This window comes from Squalius cephalus, assembly GCF_949319135.1.
Source record: "Squalius cephalus genome assembly, chromosome: 1".
NCBI classification, from domain to species: Eukaryota; Metazoa; Chordata; class Actinopteri; order Cypriniformes; family Leuciscidae; genus Squalius; species Squalius cephalus.
The window spans coordinates 55,850,081-55,871,524 of NC_137122.1; the positions used below are offsets into that span (position 1 = coordinate 55,850,081).

At 37.6% G+C, this 21,444-nt stretch overlaps 1 protein-coding gene across 1 annotated transcript; it reads left to right on the plus strand.

Moving 5' to 3' along the window:
* Positions 1–10,757: 10,757 nt before the first annotated feature.
* nptx1l (neuronal pentraxin 1 like) lies at positions 10,758–19,592 on the plus strand. The gene is made up of 5 exons (XM_079866451.1): positions 10,758–11,315; positions 11,953–12,160; positions 15,238–15,482; positions 15,621–15,800; positions 18,278–19,592. The coding sequence occupies exons 1-5, from the start codon at positions 10,875–10,877 to the stop codon at positions 18,497–18,499; spliced, it is 1,296 nt and encodes a 431-aa protein (XP_079722577.1). The 5' UTR covers positions 10,758–10,874; the 3' UTR covers positions 18,500–19,592.
* The last annotated feature ends 1,852 nt before the right edge of the window (positions 19,593–21,444 follow it).

Consider the following 21,444-nt stretch of genomic DNA (forward strand, 5'->3'; position numbering starts at 1 on the left):
TCTAATGCATTGTTGTCTTCCACTGGTACCCCACAGGGTTGTGTTTTGTCCCCTCTTTTTTATATACAGGTGACTGTTGGAGTATTTTTAATGGGAGACACTGTCATAGAGGGACATCAGGTAGCAGTGGTCAACCAGTATAAATATTTAGGGACTATATTTGATGATAAACTAAAATTCGAGGCAAACACTGATATTATTAGAGGAAAATCTCTTCAGCATATGTATTTTCTAAGGAAACTTTTCATTTGGATTGCTAATATGGATGCTTCCTTTATGAAAATGTTTTATACTTATAATTATATACTTATATAAATGTTTTATTGAATCTGTTTTAAGTTTTTTACATTATTTGTTGGTATGGCAATCTTAATGTCAAGAATAGGAGGCAGTTGACTAGTATAGTTACAATCTGCAGCAAGATAGAGGGGACCGACTTAAGGACTATCACACAAATTTATGAGCATAGGGTGACTAGGAAGGGCCAGTTAGTCCTTTCTGATGTCACTCACCCATTGTGTACTGAACTTCAACTGCTTCCTTCAGGACGGAGACTTAAACTCCCCTTGTGCAAATTGAATAGATATAAGAATTCCTTTATACCTGCTGCAATTAGGTTTTTAAATTAAATCAATCAATCAAAAAATAATTCCTTTTTTTTTTTGCAGTTTCCATGTGTCTATTCTTCTAGGCCCTGCTGAACCAATGTGTGTTTTGCTGTCCATCGGTCATGCCCTAATTTTGCAATTTCTGGTATTGCATTAGTATTGCATCCTTCTCATGAGAATTTAATGATTTTTGACTTTACAGTGCAAGTTAAATCTCTTTTGAGGCCCATTTTACCTGTAAAAGAAAACCTGCTTAGTAATGCTTAATAACACCTGAATTTTTTTTCCACTTCCAGCCTTCTTCAACAATTATATATCACTTATAAATGATTAAATACAAAATCAATAGTAGTTATTAAGATTGATGTGGTTTGGAATTGGTAAGATGTGCTTGGAAAAAAATATGATCAGAATATCAACTTGCAATATATATATAATTACACGAGGGGGAAAACAAAACACTAAACTTGGTTAAGGTATTTATCTGAAAAAAATATTTTGCATAAAAGACAAACGGCTGCTACAGGTTTTATTTTACTATGCAAAAAAACTTTTACAGAAAAACACAGGAAGCGCACAGGAAGAAGCATACACTGACTACAACATGATCCGTTATTAATATTTCATTGGTTCTCTCTGGTTTTTGCATGCATTCATAATTTCTTTCTATGACAGCTTGACCAAAATGATGTCAGCACAATTTGCCATATTTCATTGCATTATCACAAATAAAACAATGGACTCCCAGCACAACTATAATCTTACTAAAATTATTTTGGATAAAATATGGAGGGTTACTGATCAAACAGAAATACAACCAACTATAGAACAATTTCTTGCTAATATTTTACCCACTAGTTCACTTTTAAAAGATAAGACCTATTTCCCCAGTAAGCCCCATTAAGTCCACAGTTCATTGCACATCATTATTTAGCACATTGAGGCTCTTTGATTGTTTGGTTATATTAGTGCACTGCGCACACTGGGAATGGAAAGATCACCTTATAGATTACAGTACTAAAAGCAGCTCAGTGAACAAACACAACTCTAATGGGAGGAGAATAGATAGCTTAATCCACTTGTTTAATTAGCCATGCAAAAAAACAACCAGGTCCAGATGGAGTATGCAGTCATTTTCTGCATTGATTTTGTGGGAAAAGTCTGCGGAATTCAGCCGAATGGATTCAAACATGTTTAAATGTGTTAAATGGAGCTGAAAGTACTCCACTCTTATTGGTAGCTGGAAGCATAAATAATTCATCCTAAAAGATATTCAATGGCAGGAAATGAGAGGAACTATGTTTGAGTATGAATATGAATGATGGACATTTCAATTCTGTGAATGCAGATTACAAGTCTGCTTACAGTAACCATAAATTCAAAATGTTTTTATGTAATATTGCAGTATGAATTATAATGATTTATCCATGCACATCATCATCATTTTTCGTTTAATTCATGTGCCCTAGTAATCTTTAAACAAAATAACTTCCCCTCCTCTTGCAGTGACATCTCTTCTCTTCTCTGATGACACGTTTACTGGCGTGAGGGCGGGGCAACCTGTCACTCACATGAGATCAGCCAATAGCTAACCACAACCATCCAATCAATTCCACAGACAAAGTCAAGCCCCGCCCTACATTTAACACACTTAAGTAGACTTTTAAATAGTGCACTTTGTAATAATGTCAAATGAAAAGTTTTACTTTTAAGTACATTTTAAATCATTATGTTTTAATAATATTTTGCCATGCTTTAAAGAAGTGCACTTATTTTGATGTGTTAACGGTTACTACCTAAAACGGTAGTGTATTCAATATTATATTTAAAGTTGATATATTTTAAATGTACAAAATGTGTGATTACAAATATATTTAAATAAATTACATTTAAATAAGCACATCTTTATATGTTATTTCAAAATTGCTTCTACATGTATTGTATTTGAAATATGGTCAAATATATTACAGCTGAATGAACTGACAAGAAATTCTGCTAAACTAAAATATACTTTAACCCCTTACCTGACAGGGATCACTGGTGATCCCAGATTATTTTAGTTCAAAATATGTTTGAGCTTATATATCTCAATATTAATAACAGTCTGGTTAATTTTGAGTCTTGAACTATAAACTCTCAAGGGTTGGCTTTCTAAATGTATGTGTGTTATGTTTCTATTCAGAATTACTTATGAGCAGTAACCTTTTTATTTTGGGCATTTCATGTATGCAGCACTTGCCAAAATTGGGGGTGATGAGCAAGGGGTTAATGTATTACATGTACTAATGTATTATTTTAACAATATTTCAAAGACAATAGAAGTAATTTTGAAATATGTACTTAAGTCCTATCCAAATTTTATTTCAAAATAAGCATTCTTTTAAAAAGTATGCTAAAATGTTCTTCCTTTTAACAAGAGCAGGTTTAAAGGTAGACCATGTTATCAAAGGTTCTCTGATTGAAAACTTATTAGAAAAAGAGAAAGATAATGAACAAGCTCACAGCGCCAGAGGTCCTCTGTAGGATCATAACTTATAAGAACAGGGAAACCACCGAAACTCTGCTGAGGCATTCGAGAAATTATTAGCGCTGTGCACTAACCTCTCCCAACCCTCAGCTCTTTAGAGGTCCTCAGACAAAAACTGCTGCAAAGACGAAGTGCCATAATACAACTTCAGAAGATACCGCCATCTTTTCCTAATTTACGGTAAGGTGAGAGGCCTCATGTGGAATTACAGTCATTGATCTCTGCAGTTACTCGGTGCGTTTCTGCCGTTAAAGGAGATGCATGCATTATTTAGTGGCCGACCACCACAGGAGAAAGTCTGTTTTATAACGAAGCTCTGGAGTGTTAACGTATGTGTACTTGTGAGGGAGTAAACTAGAACAATTTCTCTGTTGTACGCCTTAATGAGAGAGAAAGTGGGAGTTTGGATAACCCAACTTGGGAGCAGTAAATTGCACTTTTAGATTTGCTCTTCCAGTAAGTTACTGTCTAGGGTTTCTGAATGGGCTGAGTAGACCAAGCCACATTAGCGCATATACTTTATGGCTCTTTTTATAAACTAGTATCTAATAATGATGAAACATCATCTTATGTTCAGTGCAGATTCCCAAATGAACTGTTTTAATGTGGACAGTGTTCAGACAAACAAATTAAGCAGGAAACTGACGAAGTGGGATGCCTTAAGTTTCCAGCGACATGAAATTTGTGTACTGATGTTGATATTTAAATGTAAAGGTAAGTCGAGCAGGATTTTGGACCAATAATGCTGGGTTCAGACTACACAATATCAGACAAGATCTGTTTGACGGTTTGGTGATTCATAAACAACAATGGGCATTGGGATGTAAGAATCAATCGTTTTATCTTGTATATTGTGTCATAGTGGACGACAACCGATGCCGTGTCTGCAACGCTTCACGACGTCCCGACTGAAAGACTAGCATGTTTTTTTCCCAGTCCTCCACCACGGATTCCATCACATCTGTGACGTTGACCAATAGGAGCACAGAAGCTCTTCTGTACACAGCTTTTAAAACATGGTGAAACGAAAGAGAGACGATTGTATTGATGTTGCTATGTGGAACTATGCAATGGAGGAAAGGTTCATGGAGCTATGGCAATAATACTTCTGCCTTCATGATGGTTCCTCGAGGAACTACCAATGGAGGCGAATGATAGCGGAGGCTCTTCAGCAACCCAGTGAGTAATTAGCATAGACAGTAAAAGAAATGGACACAGTGACCCCATAGACTTCAACGGAGACAAGTGAAGTCAATTATAAGCACTCACTTCCTGATGGCTGAGCGTACTGTGCAGACTCAAACTGAGCTTGATGACGTAGATGTGACGTGAGCAACCTGTCTGTCTTCTAGTAGCTGTGCCAAGAGAAATCTGAATCATTCCCTTCCGAAACTTGCAGAGATGGGGAGCGTGAGTAGGAGCTGTCCATGAGCTAGAAGCAGGAGCAACTTTATGACTCTCTATGGGCTTCTGCCTTGACTTTATCGGACTTTATTCCTCCACGTCCCCCCGGTTTTCTGCGAGCTTCTCCTCCTTTCTAAATGGTAATTTCTCTACTGTGCGACAGAGAGTCACGTGGTTATGATGCAATCATTACCCTTTTTTTACAAAAACGACTTCTACGGGGCCATAACGTAAGATACAAGGTAATGGAGCCTTTTATACATTGTCATGTTTCTTTAGAAATAAACAATGGGCAAATGGATTCTTTAAATGCCTCAGATGTAAAGTTATTCGCTTGTATATGGAATGCTAACAGCAGGTGAAGGCTTGTTAGCCAATGGATGCCCCCATAGAAGGTACGCTTTCCGGGTGCTGAATTACCCCCTTGGTAATTAGCACTAAGCTAGTACAATCATTGAGTCGTTAAAGATGGCAAGCGATGAAGCAAAGTACAGGGCCCTATTTTAACATTATAAGCGCATGGTCTAAAGCGCACGGCGCAAGTTCACTTAAGGTGTGTCCGAATCCACTGCTAGTTTAACGACAGTCCCCATTGTCCCTATTCTCTTAATGAGTAATGTGTGTGTTTTGGGCTTTACGCGCAATAAACCAATCAGAGTCTCATCTCCCATTCCCTTTATAAGCCAGCTGCACTCGCTCCATGGCGGATTCGCTATTTACATGGCGGAATTTGCCAGTGGAAAAACTGAACGCTTCTCTAGCGAGGAAACGGATCTGCCGTGCGCGAGGTTAAAGCGTTAGCAGACCATCTACGGGACAAAGTGTGTGCGCGTTGTGGACCCGCCTATAGGCGCACATTACTAACGTGCTCTTTAAATAACAAAAAAATATTGCGCCATTGACTTTAGACCAAGTTTCAGTTGGTCAATGGCTCAGTCTATTTCAATAGCCTTAAAATATCAACGCGCCAACAATGTGCCAGAACACATCTCATTTTCAGACCAGCATGACTATGGGTATCATGTCACCTAGTGTAGATTTTTGAACATGTCAAGGATATTTGTGAATAAACTATGTCAGTTGTGTGGTTGTGTTTTGTGTAGGAACATTTATGAACTTTTGACATATATTTAAACTGACTACAGCAGTATTCCCATAATTCAAGAACTTTTGGGCAAATTCTTTGCATTTTCAAGGATGCATGGGTGTTTTCTTTACACTACTGTTGCCTACACTTAAAAAATGGCCAGACCTGTGAAAGGATCTCAAAAAATAACAACAAAAATACAATACTGGCACCAATGTGAATCTGGTTATAACTGGACAAGAAAAAGCTTGACTGTCACAGGTTTCCAGAATATAATCATTGGAGGTGGAATCGCCCACTAGTGCTATCAGCTCAGCTATTACACAACATGGAGGTGGAGAAATCCTTAAATCCTTAAAAATATCTATAGCCTTTTCAATGATTTCAGCCTTCAGATATACTTTTCAGTTTTGAAGGATCGAGACTAAAAAATCATGTCCATGTCAGCATTCCATTATTAGACTGTTTTTCAACATAAACATGCGCTAGACAGATGTGTTTGACAGTAGCGCTTGCGTTTTGCCACGTCTTGTGCATGACACAGCGTTCTAAAAACATGTTAAAAAGCGTTTTTTTTTTTGTTGTCCCGTTCCACTGTCTTGCATTTTTAACCGCAAAAGCGTGTTCTTTGTGAATGGCCTCTTATACAGTATATGGACTACAACTGAAAAGTGAGGTGAGTCATGCAAGTCTCATTCGCGACCCATAAAGCTCTCCTCCTCACAGTTTATGTCACCTGTTAATTGAACTGTTTTAATGTGCTCTAAGACCCTAGTGCTCTAGCAGGTCAGGGGCAATGATGGCCTATGAGCTCTTGTCCAGTAAGGGAAAAGCACGTGTTTACAATGCACTGCCTCTTCATTCCATAAAGGATACAGCTTAGACCTATAAAATATAAATTGTCCTGTTTAGCCCAAGACTGTTGCTGAGCAAACTTTGGAAGATGGTTCATAAAAATACACAGTAGGGCCCAATTGATATTCAACTGAAAATGCTGACTCCACTGAAATGTGAAATGATATGCAAATCTTGCATATGCACCTAATATTTTTTTTTTTTTAAATGTGAATGTAAATTATTTTTTCAATTTATAAGAGATTTAAAATAAAGAAAAATGCTAATGGAAAAAAAATGAAAATTTTGAAACTGACCCTATTTATTTTCTTGATGCATATTAAATGTCACCTGTGCTTTTATATATATATATATATATATATATATATATATATATATATATATATATATATATATGTGTGTAAATTGACCTCATAATCTTTATCAATAATGTCATAACTTGCTCTTTCTGTCATAAGACTCATATGTCATAAGATGATGCAAGTCCATGATGCGTGTTTAGCCAAATATATTTAGATCTGCCTCCAGTATTCAACACTCTTTTCACAATCCAATCAATAACCCACTGATAAAATCTATTTTTTCTTCTTTTATATCCAGAAATGCGTCACTTTATAGAAAAGTCATTTGCAGCTTCTGTTTCATGCCAACTTAAATGACAATAATTGTAAAAATGCTACACTAAAAACTTCTGTGTTAAAGGAGCTATATGTACGAATTGTCATGCATTAATCACTTTTTTATTGCTAATGTGTGAACAGCTTGTGAAGAAAGTTTAAAAAAAAAAGGCCTTCCTCGACTTCCTAGGTTGTCTATTATAGCCTGTAGACGGATTTGTGAAAGAATTGGGACATCTTTGTCAGGAAAAAAAACACTTCCGAAAGCCTCTCTTCCATTCAGTGACACATGAAACGAATGCTTACAGTGTTTAAAATAATGTCAAAAGAACCATTCTGTTTCCTACTGTAATGTTGTGCAAAGAAAAGGGATTATAATTCAAACTAGTCTCACATAGCCAAATCTATATAGTCTAAAGTCTCAAATATACTTTATAATTAAACTATCATAGTGTGATTTTAATGACCTCATCTGTCGACATAATGCCTTGGAATTGCAGAACTGATGCAAACATATTCACATCTCTATGATCAGATGCTTTCTTAACTGCCGCTTTCTCCCTGTTGACATTTTTATTGTGTGTTTATCTTGTTTTTGAGAGTAAAGTGTGCAGCACATATTTACATACTCATCGTATAGTCGCTCTCAGGACGCGGTCGAGATGCTCGTTAAGAGAACGAAAACTATGCAAAGAACGAAAAATAATTTGTTGTTAGAATATCAGGCGATTGAATCTCGTTCGGTCTCTTGAACGTTACGTGTACACGAGCACGAGCAATAAGTTGCTGTCTGCAGTTCACTTAGTGGCCACCGGTGTCGCTAATAACAAGGGTTCTGAATTCTACATAAAGCCATTTAATCAAACCTGTTAATCAATTTTAACAGGAAATGCATAAATGCATGTAATACATACATTTTCCTGCTAAAGTGTATATATATATATATATATATATATATATATATATATATATATATATATATATATATATACTATCTGAAAGTAGAAAGCATTTAAATAATAAGAATGAATAACTAAAAATACAAATGTGCTTTTAAATATTTTAATTTGGTGAAAAGCAGGAAAATTTATATCCCCAGAAGTGTGTGACACATCATTGATTATATCTAAAGACTAAAATGCTTTTATTATTTATTTTTATGTCAGTTATGGACATCAGGGTGCTTTATGTTACATTTTAAGCAGTTTCACAAGTTCACACTTACAAATAATCAGAGAATAAATAGTTATGCGTATTTGGCGTGCTGTCCGGGGGGAGGGCTCAGAGCTCAGAAATTGGGCCCGAACCCAGAGTACTCCCCCCGTATCTCTTGGTTAGGAAGATAACCAGGCAAGTGTGAGGAGATGGGGTGGTGGAGGGATGCTGAAAACTGTTGAGATATATGGGTGAGTCGGCTGTGTGTATTTATAGGCCTTTAATCATGCTGATTGAGTGGACCTGTTGATTACTGATGCTGACAGCTGGTTGGAATGACTTGATTGTTTGATCATTAGAATGTGTTCCTCCCGAACCTTGTTAATAAAACATCATTTAGTTGACTGCATTATTTTAGTGTGATGTGTGTTACCTTGATGACCTTTTGTCTTTAGTTGTGTCCCAAATGACGCACTACTGTATACACTATGTGCTTATGCACTATGTACTCAACCATGTAGTGTGTGAATTCCATAAGGTTACTTTGTCATTCATCATTGGACTCTCCAGACTCTTTATGTGAAGTGCACTGGCTATACGTGTTTATTAGTTCTGATTCAATTTGTAATTTGGTGCTCACACTGAAAACAGTCTCTACAATTCTCAGCACAATGTGTGATGTCATGAGAGATGTGCAATGTCACACAAGCATGGCCATTGCCGGGGTCTATAGCACCTGCAAATAGTTTTTACACCAATTTGCAGTAACACATCCCCCAACTACTCAATAACAGAACCGCTGACGTTACCGTCAGTGATGCACTGCGTGCGTGCGTGCGTGTGTGTGTGTGGCAGAGGATCAATAATCATTCTGATACTGCAATTATGCTTCCATCACTAATTAAACTGTTGTCTTCATAAGTCTTTTCAGACACCCATTTAGTGAAATGGACACAGCAGACAGGAAATGGCAGCATACATTTCAATATAGTAACATTATACAGGCTGTTAATTCAATATACTGTAGAATCTCATGTTATTGCAAGAGAAACACTGTTAAGCAGACATACTTTGCATATTTTTTTTCAGTATAACATACACAATAATAAAAAAGTAAAATGTATTTATTTATTCTTTTTTCTTCTTAACAAATGCTTAATATATTAGTACTGAGAGACTGTTTTCCAGCTAATGCAACACTGATAAATTATAAATGAGCTTCTCTGGAAAAAAATAATGCAATGCTTATTCTGATGAGCAATTATGTAGTCTTTTACTTCTCTTAAGAGAACACTGGGTGGTTTATGCTAGTGGTTTAAGATGATATTCGTATATTGCATATTGTGCAATGGTAACAATGAGTAATGTGATCGTTCACACAGAAAATGATGGGAAATGCCTCTTTCCTTATAACATATAATGTGGGTCATTGACAAACAAAGCTTCAAAAAAGTTTTTTTTTGTTTTTTTTTTATCTTTTTAAAACTAATGCATATTTTTGAGTCATGCACAATGTTTTTAAACAAGTTTCAGTTATTAAATAACATTAAAAAGTGTTTAAATTATTTTTTGACTGTTTTTATGTCAGGTAGTACAACCAAATAGTTGTATGTGTGGTTGTACCATCTGACATGGAAAGTGTACCAACCTACCCATACTTGAGATTAGCAGTTTTCACCATTGTATGAGAGAGATCTACAAACCTTTTCTCACTGCCAGGATCAGTCGGGCTCCTCTTGATGATGCATTATCATCTTTACTGTTATTACCTTGTCAATTCATAATAAAAGACTCATGTTTGCAGTTGTGCCACCCTCACATTTGGGAATATACAAATTTCTGGACAAAAGTTTTTCAATTATCTCAATAGCTTTAAAACTATTGATATTTGTTACATTTGTTTACAGGTTTCAAACCTAAAAGGTTTAATTTTGTATTATTAAGACACCATTTTATATAGTTTCTTAGTCTTGTTCATTTGTTCGGACAGTTGCTCCACCTGACATTGTGTGGGTTCAAGTTAACACAAACAAAATAATATGTAGATTATTTAATTGTACTAAAATGTATTCCAACTAAATAGGTTTAATAGAATAAAGTGATTTATGTCATAATTTTAAAAGGAAATAATGCACTTTGACACACAAATACACGTCATGTCATTGACCTTCATACGTTTTAAATTGAATAAACATAATATTTTACCATAAAGTATAGGCATATGTACTGCATATCAAACTTCTTTTTCTGTAAAACGTAACTATATTATTTCTTCCAGCAAAGACGAAAATCTTCCAATGATTGTGTAGAACTCAGCTTTAGAAAAAAAAAAAAAAAAAGAAAATCCGGCCACCGGGGTAAAAAAAAAAACGAGTTTCTCTGACTTACTGGTTGTTTTTTCTGCTTTAATATCCAGGGGCGGGAGATCATGATCAGGCGCGTGATGCAGCTCACCGCCGCAGACGCGCGTGCTATATAAACCCCGCGCGCACCACAACCGGATTACAACCAGCACAAGCTGTCAGAGAGAGAGAGACAGAGAGACAGACAGACAGAGAGAGAGAGAGAGAGAGTGCTGCTGAAATCACTTGTCCAGAAGAGACTTCGAAAACAAACGCGCCATGGAGGCTGGAACGAGAGGGATGCACTGGAAACTTTTGTTACTTTTTTGTCTTTTAGCGGACGGGATGAGCCAGGACTTCGGACAGACCCAGTTCATTTGCACGTCCGTACCCAAGGATATGGACATATGCGCCGCCACACTGCAGAACAGCGTTCCCGGGGAGGACCTCAAGAGCACGGTCATGCAACTGCGAGAGACTGTGCTGCAACAGAAGGAAACGATCATGAACCAGAAGGAAACGATCAGGGAACTGACTTCCAAGCTGACGCGGTGTGAAAGTCAGAGCGCGTCCGAGCCCGGAGACGCGCGGGTCGGCGGACGACGGAAGGAAATGGGCACCAAGAACACAATGGGAGATGTGTCGAGGGGTCCCACGGACACACTGGCTCAACTCTCGCAGACTTTACAGTCACTCAAGCAGAGGCTTGAAAACCTGGAGGTAGGCTATGTTTGTTCTCTCCTGGGGCGCTTTCTTCCATCCGCGGTGGATTCTCATAACTTTATTTTAGAATAGTGCACCGATTCACCACATTATAAAGCGGTGCTGAATAATGGCGCATAATCCTCTTTTAAGAGACGCATTACGCCTACTGAGACTGCTGACAGAAAACCGTAGATTAAAATGAAATAATTAAATAAATATTAAAATAACTATTCCGAATCTTTCACACCATGGCCAGTAAAATGAGTCTTGCTTAACGTTTAAGCGCTTTTTTTTAACGTAAACTAGCCTATTTTCTGATAATGAACATTGTAACGCATTTCATTCATATGCATGATGTAAAAATGGAGGAATAAAAACTCTTAACTAAAAAAATGCATTATACACAGTGTGCAGTTGTTTCCGCATAATCTGGACCCTAATAAATTACTTTTATTTGTGTAACTTGATCCATTCAGGTTGATTGATCAAATTTGACTTCAGTCATTTTGATTACATGAAATATATTTACTCGATATTTCAGAGCACCAGTGCGCCTTTCTTATAATGTTGGCGTTTTTTTTTTTGTTTTTTTTATGTAAACTCAAATGAAACATTTATCTCACAAACAGATATTCACATTTATATTTCATAGCAATTCAGCCGGAATAACAACTCCGTCCAGGCGAACAGCTTGAAGGATCTTCTTCAGAACAAAATCGACGACCTGGAGAAGCAGGTCCTGTCCCGTGTGAACGGTTTGGAGGAAGGGAAGCCCGGGCTGCGCAACGAGAGCGAGCAGCGCGGGCGCGTGGAGTCCACTCTCACCTCACTGCACCAGAGAATAACCGATCTAGAAAAAGGTAACCGTTCGCGTTTCTGCTCCACCTATCACATGCGTGTCGTGTAGATGTAACGGGCGCTTATCTTACCTGCTTTCTTTTTTTCTATGAGAAAATACTCTTGAGCGAGCCAGCATGGATAATAAATTGCCGTCGTGGTGTCGCTGGTGTGTCGCAGAGAGGAGGGGGTCTACAGAGCTGCATTGCTTTGCATATCCAATTCCACCCAACCAGCTTTATAGCTTGATTTACAGATTGGTACCAGAGAGTTTTTGCAAGCTCATGAATTTTCATTCATGTGAATCACGTTTTCGTCGGTCATTAAAATGCATAATTTCCCACAACCTTTTACAGTCTTAAAGGCATGAAGGGAATTTTAAGGGATGTGGATTTTCATCATTTACTCGCCCTCATTCTATTCCACACAAATAAGACTATTTCTTCTGTGAAGCACAAAGAGACTTTGCAGAATTTTCCAAGCTGAGCTTTTCCATCCAATCACATCACCAAGCTCCAAATATGTTTTGAGCTTTAAAGTGATAGATCACCCAAAAGTAAAAATGACTCTATAATTTACTGACCCTCAAGCCGTCCTAGGTGGATATGAGTTTCTTATTTCAGCCAAACACAGTCGGAGTTATAGTAAAAGAATATCCTGGCTCTTCCAAGCTTTATAATGGGAGTGGATGGGGCTCAAGATTTTGAAGCCCAAAAAAGCACATCCATCCATCATAAAAGTGTGAGCTCTGACCCGACGCATGACGTAGGATGTAGGAGTAGCGTAAGCTAAGGTGAGAGTAAACGCCTCTCGTGGAACAAACTCAAGCTTCTCCCATATTTCTCTTTAAAAAATTGACGTTTTAGACTTCTTATTCTTGACCGGTGTTTTGTTTTACTCTATCCTCTCCGCGTTTGTCAATACGTCATGCGTTGGGTCAGAGGTCAATCTTCCACCGGAACTAGACTCGTGTACGGCCGTTACCAGATGCCAGCGATTACAGTTTATAAAGTTATAAATAGTGATATTTTTCTTACAAAACTGCATTGCTTCACTTCAATTAACCTTTACTAGACCTTCAAAGGCCTTTATTAACCCCTTGCAGCCATCTGGATAACTTTAATGATATCTGGATGCGCTTTTTTTGGGCTTCAAAATCTAAGGTACCCTTCACTCCCATTATAAAGCTTGGAAGAGCCAGGATTTTTTTTTTTTAAATATAACTCTGATTGTGTTTGGCTGAAAGAAGAAAGTCATATACACCTAGGATGGCTTGAGGGTGAGTAAATATTTGGATCATTTTCATTTTTGGGTGAACTAACCCTTTAATGACTAATTGATCAAATCAATAAAATTGTAACTGAAAATAAACCAAGAACGAATAGCATAATTGATTAGTCACGTTTTTTACAATGTGCACACATAACCTCATCCACCCTCATATGAGGAGTATATAATGCATTCAGTGGCAACGGTCAGAGCGAGCTGTAATAGAAAAGTGCACGACGCAAGTGACCAAAAAGCCTGAGAGCACTTTATATGAGGTGCTTCAGAGAAGTGAATGAGCATCTAGTTTCATGTTGCCTGTCAGCTTGTGTCAGATTTCTTGTGCCACTTTAATGCTCTATACAAGGGGTTTGCCCTAGCCTGGTACATAAATCACATTTTACTGTTATTAGTATCTGTAAATGTTATAAATTCAGGACAGAAAGGGATAAATCATTGTGACTAAATATTCATGTTGATAAATATTTGTGTTTGGATGTTACATTTAGGTAACTATATTTTATAAGAACAGTACCAGTAATGGGGTCACATTCTTACATTTATAATGCAAATGGCAGTAATTTGTTACTACTACGCATGTTCAAAAAAGTTAATTTGTACATTATTTGGATGAAAACATTGAGCAGGATTTAGAATAAAATAACAGATTCATTGATTAGAAATCATGTTTAATATGTCTTGATGTAAGAGGTACAGCGACTGGCAAGAATTTCAGCTTGTAGGAATAACAACTTGCAGTCTAGTTTATGTTCTATGGAGGAGAGAATATTGTATGGGTTTGGAACAACTTGAGAGTGAGTAAATTATATGACAGAATGTAGTTTTTGGGTGAACTATTCCTCTGCCTGAGTCCAGAAATGCTGCCAACCATTTCCATTGATTGCAGCTTTTTCTCCTTGTTACCTGTAGCGCGAATCAAACACAAGGGTAGAAATAAATAAGACGAGGGAGACTCCCAGGTGGGAGGACAGAACTAGTGTGCTTTTCTTTCCCCAGGCGAAAAGAAACAAATAAATCAATAGATGTTTTTGGTTATTGTTTATTAGAAGTATACTTTAAACACACCTTGTTTTTTTTTTATTGTTTTTTTTATTGCTTTTATTATATTTTCTTTACGTGAATACATTTATAGACGGCAATTAATAGTTGATTAGAATTATGTATAGAGATTTTGTATGCATTTAGCCGAGTTTCCACCGCAGGAGCTTTCCCCAGGAACTAGGGACTTTGGGGTTTCCACCGCAGGAACCAGGGTCTAAATGAAGTTCTGGGTAAAAATCACCCTCAGAAAGTCCCTGCTGGCGAGGTAGTACTTTCTCAAAGTTCAGGAACTTTCGGGGGTGTGACTTGGGCGCTGAACATGCTGATTGGTTGAGCTCATGCCGCATTTTGATTGGTTGACTCCACGCTGCATTTTTTTTCAACCACCATTTTCAAATCTGTTGCGTTGCGTGCAGTAAGAGTTGTTTGCTACTCGAATCAACAATGGAGTTTAAAAAGTACGACCGATGGACCAACAACGAAGTTCAGGCTTTATTAAACTTAAATTCAGAGGATGAAATACAGCGGTAACTGGAAAGTAGTGCGCAGTCCTACGTCACCGGAATAATTTGCATAATCTTCATGGTACTTTAGACCACAATGGAATCTAAGACACCAACAGGTCTGGGGAAGAAAGTTCCTGGGACAATTTGTTCCAGGTAATTTCGGTGGAAACGCGGCTGTACACAGTTATTTTGAGAGATTGTCTTGTTTTAGTGCTATACAGTAGACTGCAATTGATGTTTGTATTTATTTATTTTTTTAATGACAGGTCAAAAGGACAACAGACCACTGGATAAATTTCAGCTGACATTCCCTCTGAGGACCAACTACATGTATGCTAAAGTCAAGAAGAGTCTGCCGGAGATGTACGCCTTCACAGTGTGCATGTGGCTCAAGTCCAATGCCTCTCCAGGAGTGGGGACGCCTTTCTCTTACGCAGTCCCTGGACAGGCCAATGAACTGGTTCTTATTGAGTGGGGAAACAACCCTATGGAAATGCTCATCAATGACAAGGTACATTCCAACACTATCAGCATTAGAGGGATGGATGGATGGATGGATGGATGAAGTTACAAACTTAAAGCAGGCAGTCTGCATCAAAATGAACGTGATGTTTAGGTTTCATCTGGTTTTTGCCCTCTTTTGATGTAGGTTGCTAAGCTACCTTTCCTGATCAACGATGGGAAATGGCATCACATTTGTATCACATGGACCACTCGAGATGGAGTGTGGGAAGCTTATCAGGATGGTGTAATGAGGGGAAATGGGGACAGTCTGGCCCCTTATCATCCAATCAAACCACAAGGGGTATTGATTCTGGGACAAGAGCAGGTATGCGTCCTCTGTTTGAATTCACTCATCAATACAGAAAAGTGTGGTAGCTCTAGGTGTTACACAAAGATGATTTAATGATGAGCGAAGAATACACAGTGGCTCTGTTCCAAAACACAGCGAGCTGCCTACGTAGCTGCATTTTAAGGCATCACAGGCTTTCTCCCATCCAGAGGCTCCTCCAAACGGCAACTGCCTTATAAAACACCTTGTTTTTTGCCAAATTGAAAGGCAGCATTGCAAGTATTCTTCTCAGATAAGACAATCCAATAATTTATTGAAGCAAGCAATAAACTGAAAATTTTCAACAGTCTTAAAAAGATATATTTGAAAATACATACATAAACAATATTTAATGCTTTGTATTTTTATGGTATTAGTGGATCAAATACTAGCTTAGAAATATTTAGTGCTAAACTCTATTGTGAGTTTGTGTAAGGGGCACAATTTCAATAACATTACAATGCATGTAAATGTTCACTTAGAAAGTTACATTTTAGTTGGGATGCTGCCTGGTCACAAAATTTCGGCCAAGTTTCGCAGGTGAAAATAGGCAAATTTTCTATGGTCAAAAGTGTAGCGATGTATGATGCACAGATGACTTTTAAACAAGCACCTCAACTTGAACCCCTTGCGAAATCTGTCTCCCAGAAGACACCGGCGAGAAGCCGGCGAACAACTGTAAATGTGAATGCACCTCTAGAGGGCTTTTGACACCCTGCGTCATTTTAAACTGTGTTATCTTGATTCACGTTGCTCATAATTTACCTGGGTTTAACAATTAATTCTGGGTATTCATAAGCTGACGTTTTATACGGTACATTCCTAAACCCTGGGTTAACGTCTTCATTTGCATATTTGCGGTGTCAGTGTCACTGTCACACATGTATCGCAATGTGATATGCTTACATAAGAGCTCTACACTAGCATTGCGCATCCTCATATTATATAATGCCAACTGTACTATTATGTTTATCCTGAATGGACGGTTTGAAATATAAAGGTAAGATTGAAACAGTTTCCTCTTCACTCCAATTGACACGTCTTCTGTCACCATTTGACATTTTTCCCCTCAAATGCTGAAACTACTTTTTATACAGTGCACTGTGTTTGAATGACTGACCAAAGCACGTGAATATGAGGCACGCTATTGGTTGTCAGTTGTTGAGCATCTAGTCATAACATTCTAACACCGCTTTGTTTCACAGTGTACAAGTTTGGCACCGTAATGCAGGGTTAACACCATAAAAGCAGTGCTAACTCTGCTCCGGGGCAGGGTTTCATAACCCTGGGTAAAAAAACAGTGCTAATCCCGCTTCTAAATTACAAGTGTGAAACGTTCCTTTATGCTGGGTTAAAGGCAGGGTTTAAAATGACGATAACCCGGGGTTAAAGGGGCAGTATGTAATATTGATAGCTAGTGGTTGAAATGAGTACTGCAGTCCAAATAAAAAAATATTGGAGAGAGTTATTTACCCTGCCCATAATACTCAATACTCATGCGGGTTGCCAGATTGTGGACACGCAACGGGAGCAAGCGCAATTAACAATGGAAGGTGAGGAGACTTAGGGTAGTCAATTTTAATGGTATATGCGCCATTATTAACCACCCCCAAAAAAGCATGCCTTAAACCAGATGTTAATTTGCGCGGCTCTTGGTAGATTGCATTGGTCATTATGGAAATGATCCGGTTGCCTCTATGTTATTTTATTTGCACGTCGTTAGTAGATCATGCACAGAACTTTCCACTCCCGTCTGCACTTTTTTTGAAATTGCGCTAATTTGCCCTGTTTATTCAATCTGGCCCTTAATCTGGAAGTTGATGTCCATGTTTTAATATGCTCCCATTCATAGAGATTTTTAGATGGATGCCGAGGCTTTTTAGGTCAGGTAGAATCTGCAATCTTTGATCCAGTTCGTTTGCTGGCTTCCATGGCTGCAATACGCTGTGTTTTGAACAAACTGGCAACTGGGGTGTGTCGAAATATTATTGGGAAAATTGGCAGCTGGTGGAATCACACAGATCAAAATAAAAACAGACATTCCGACACGGAATACACATTTCAAAGTAGAATAACTGCCGGGAGCATTGTTCTTATGTGAACTTAGCATGTTTTCAAAATATCTGCACATTTTTATGATTTAGTACAGTCAAAGAATTACATATAGCACCTTAAAGCACAGTGTGAAAAGCCCTTAGAGGTCAACACACTATGTTTAGTAACAGAGCCAATTATACGAAGTTATAATTGTAAACAGTCAGTTCTAAAATACACTATAGCACAGCCAATAGACAAGAAGGTGTTGGCTCATTTTAAATGAAGAGACCTTCAAAGACGACTGTAGGGATGAAACGCATTTATGAATCATTTATGTGCAGATTAGCTTCAAAGGTTAACAGGGACTAATCTTATGTCTTTGAAGGCATTCAACGTTTATTTTATCTGCATCTCAAATAAATGTTATCTACCTGCAGGACACTCTCGGTGGAGGGTTTGATGCTACTCAAGCGTTTGTCGGTGACATGGCCAATTTCAACATTTGGGACCGAAAGCTGTCCGTGGGAGAGATTTATAACTTGGCCACATGCAGCAGCAAAGCATTAGTGGGGAACGTCTTCTCTTGGTTGGAAACCAGCATTGAGATCTACGGAGGGGCTTCGAAATGGACATTTGAGGCCTGCCGCCAACTGAACTAAAAAGCACAGAAATCTCCCAGCCAATGGGAGATATGAGTTACCAGGTGTCTGTTACCAAATCATTCATCTTTAAAGCACATTTTCAATCAAGGCCGAACATGGACATCAATATCAACTGGAATTTTCTAGATATTTCTATATATCTTGTCTCTTAACACTTCTCAGTCCTAAAAACTATCACGTCTTTGTCATTTATTTTTGGATCTCGAAGGCAAAAGCTGTGGTTGGTGATAATTCAGAGTTTTAGCTTGAAGGCACCGTGGTTCTGCTTTGGGCAAGCAACGCCTTACTGGAAAACTACTTAACGTGATACGGCTCAGACTTCCATCTTAACAGCCTGGATCATTTGACCGCTCCCTTCGTACAGGAAGCCATGTAGTCATGCAGTAGATTTCTGAACCACTTAGGTTACTGTTCTCCATCAGGATTATTAGATAGATCTATCCACTGCCTGGGATACTCACTGTGAACTTCAGATGTAGAATGTAAAACAAGCAAAGCTGAGTGTGTTATTCTTTTTTCACACGCTTCTGTTCTGTCTTATCACCTCCTGCTTGAAGCATTTTATTTATTTATTTATTTATTTGGTGTGTCTGTGTATGTGTGTGTGGGTTTGTAAAAAATAACTTGATAATTGCCAACACATTTCAAGCCTGGGTGCCTTGGGCTGTTGAAAAAAAAAATCAACACATTTGTCATTATTTGCAGTGTACTTCTATTTATCTCTTTCTTTCCTTGTGTAACTACTGATACTTTATGTTGATTACAACTTGTCACAATTGAAATGGTCAGGCTGGTAATTCAAAGTTGTTTAAATCGTGGCGTGCTCGGCAGGTGTTTGTATTTTTCAAGGAATGTTACGTGTAAAGAAAACAGCATGAACATCTAAATGCTGCAACAGCATCAATGAAAAACTGCTTTTATTAGCTCATTTTGGGTTGAGATTTTATACTGTATTGTTATATGCTAAAAGCATGGCAGCACTGAAAGATGAAAAAGGTCTAAGTTTTGTAATAAAATTGTTATACAAAAAATAGCACGCGTGTTAGTGCCTAAATGATTGATTTGCAATAAACAAATGCCATGAACTACTGGGAGAAAAATACATTCAAAAGTAGTCAGTAAGTATTTGAATAAATAAATACTTTTATTCAGCAAGGATAAATGATCAAAAGTGACGCTAAAGACATTTATAATGTCTATTTTAATTAAATGCTGTTCTTTTGAACGTTCTACTCAAGAATCTTCTAATCGATGAATCCTGAAATTGAAAATCATGGTTTCCACAAAAATATGAAGCACTACTGATTTCAAAATTGATAATAATCAGAAAATCTCTTAAGCACCAAATCATCATATTACAATGAGTTTTGAAGGATCGAGTGACACTGAAGACTGGAGTAATGATGCTGAAAATATACATATTAAAAACATACATTAGCAAAAAAGTCATTTAAAATTGTAATTATATTTCACAATATTACTGTTTTTACTGTATTTTTAATTAAATATATGCAATCTTGGAAAATATATTGTCTTTAAAAACATTAAAAGATCTTGCCGACCCCACGCTTTTGAACTGTAGATGCTATACCAGTAGCCTCACATAGCCAGACTTTTAAATATTGGCATAATCCATGGTCCACTTTCAGTTTGTTCTGGTCAAGAACCGCTCACTTAGAAAGAAAAAGACCATCTTACCAACATGTAAAGCATAGGCGTACTATAATCTGCTGCAGAATAAACTCATTCAAAATATGGTGTGCCATGAACAAAGCAATTATCGGGGCAAAGCTCAAAGAACACGTCATGCCAACATGGCTGGGAGCATCAGACCAACTGCAACAATAAGCAATTAAAGACATATTAAGACCATTTTAGGAAAATTGTCTGGAAAATCATAAGTACAATCATTAGTAATTTGATTTAATGGTTTATCACTTTTGACCAATAGGTGGTGCTATGACCAAATTGATGTGTTGTGGTCAGAATAAGGTGACAATGACACATGCAAAGTTTGGTATCAATATGTCAAAGCATTGCAAAGATACAGCCTCAGAGTCATTTTGGCATCATGCCTCAACATTGTTGCTGCAGTATCCGAAAACAGTTTCGTCGATTTACACAAAAAACATAACTTTTTGTCGGCACTGTCTGAAGATTACCTGACTCGAATTTGGTTCGAAAAAAATACGTTTTTAAAGAAAATCAAAATGGTGGACAGGAAGTTAGGCCGACTATGGCAAAAAAATGTTATGTTCTCCGCATGACCCAAGGAATCTATTAAGACCAATTTCATTACAATAGGCTAATTTAATAAAAAGTTTTTATCATTTATGTAAATTTCATTATAACTTTTTGAGTACTGTCGGGGCTTAGTCTTGAAGACACATATCGAGTTTTGTAACAATATGCCAATGCGTTTGTAAAATATATCATTTTACGACAAAATACATATCGGCCAATATGGGAAAATTGGGTACTGATGCTGCACCAAATCTAAAGAGACCGTTCAGAAGTTATAAGCAAAAATAGCAATTTTTCATATCTCCTGACCACTAGGTGGCACTGCGCTGAAACTGTGCAGGTAACCTCAGGTTGTCATAACACACACCAAGTTTGGTCAGAATACACTAAAGTGTTACAGACATATAGCCTTGCGTTCATGTTGGCACGCTCTTCGTCAAATTCGCTCGCACGTTATTCGAGAACAATTTGACAAATCAACCTGAATTTCATAACTTTTTGGTGGCATGGTCTGAAGATGATCTGGTTCAAATTTCGTTAAAATCTGGTATTTCTAATAAGTTTCTGGTATGCCTAATAAGACCTTGATTAGCTGGTTCAGGTAAGTTTAATTGGGTTTTGAGCTGAACTCTGCAGGACACTGGCCCTTCATAAGTATGATTGGACACCCCTGCTTTAGGCAGCACACAATTTAGTGG

Coding starts and splice junctions, on each gene's coding strand:
- nptx1l (XM_079866451.1), top strand. CDS start 10,875: ATGGAGGCTGGAACGAGAGGGATGCACTGGAAACTTTTGTTACTTTTT. Junction 11,316..11,952: donor AGAGGCTTGAAAACCTGGAG/GTAGGCTATGTT, acceptor TATATTTCATAG/CAATTCAGCCGGAATAACAA. Junction 15,483..15,620: donor AAATGCTCATCAATGACAAG/GTACATTCCAAC, acceptor CTTTTGATGTAG/GTTGCTAAGCTACCTTTCCT.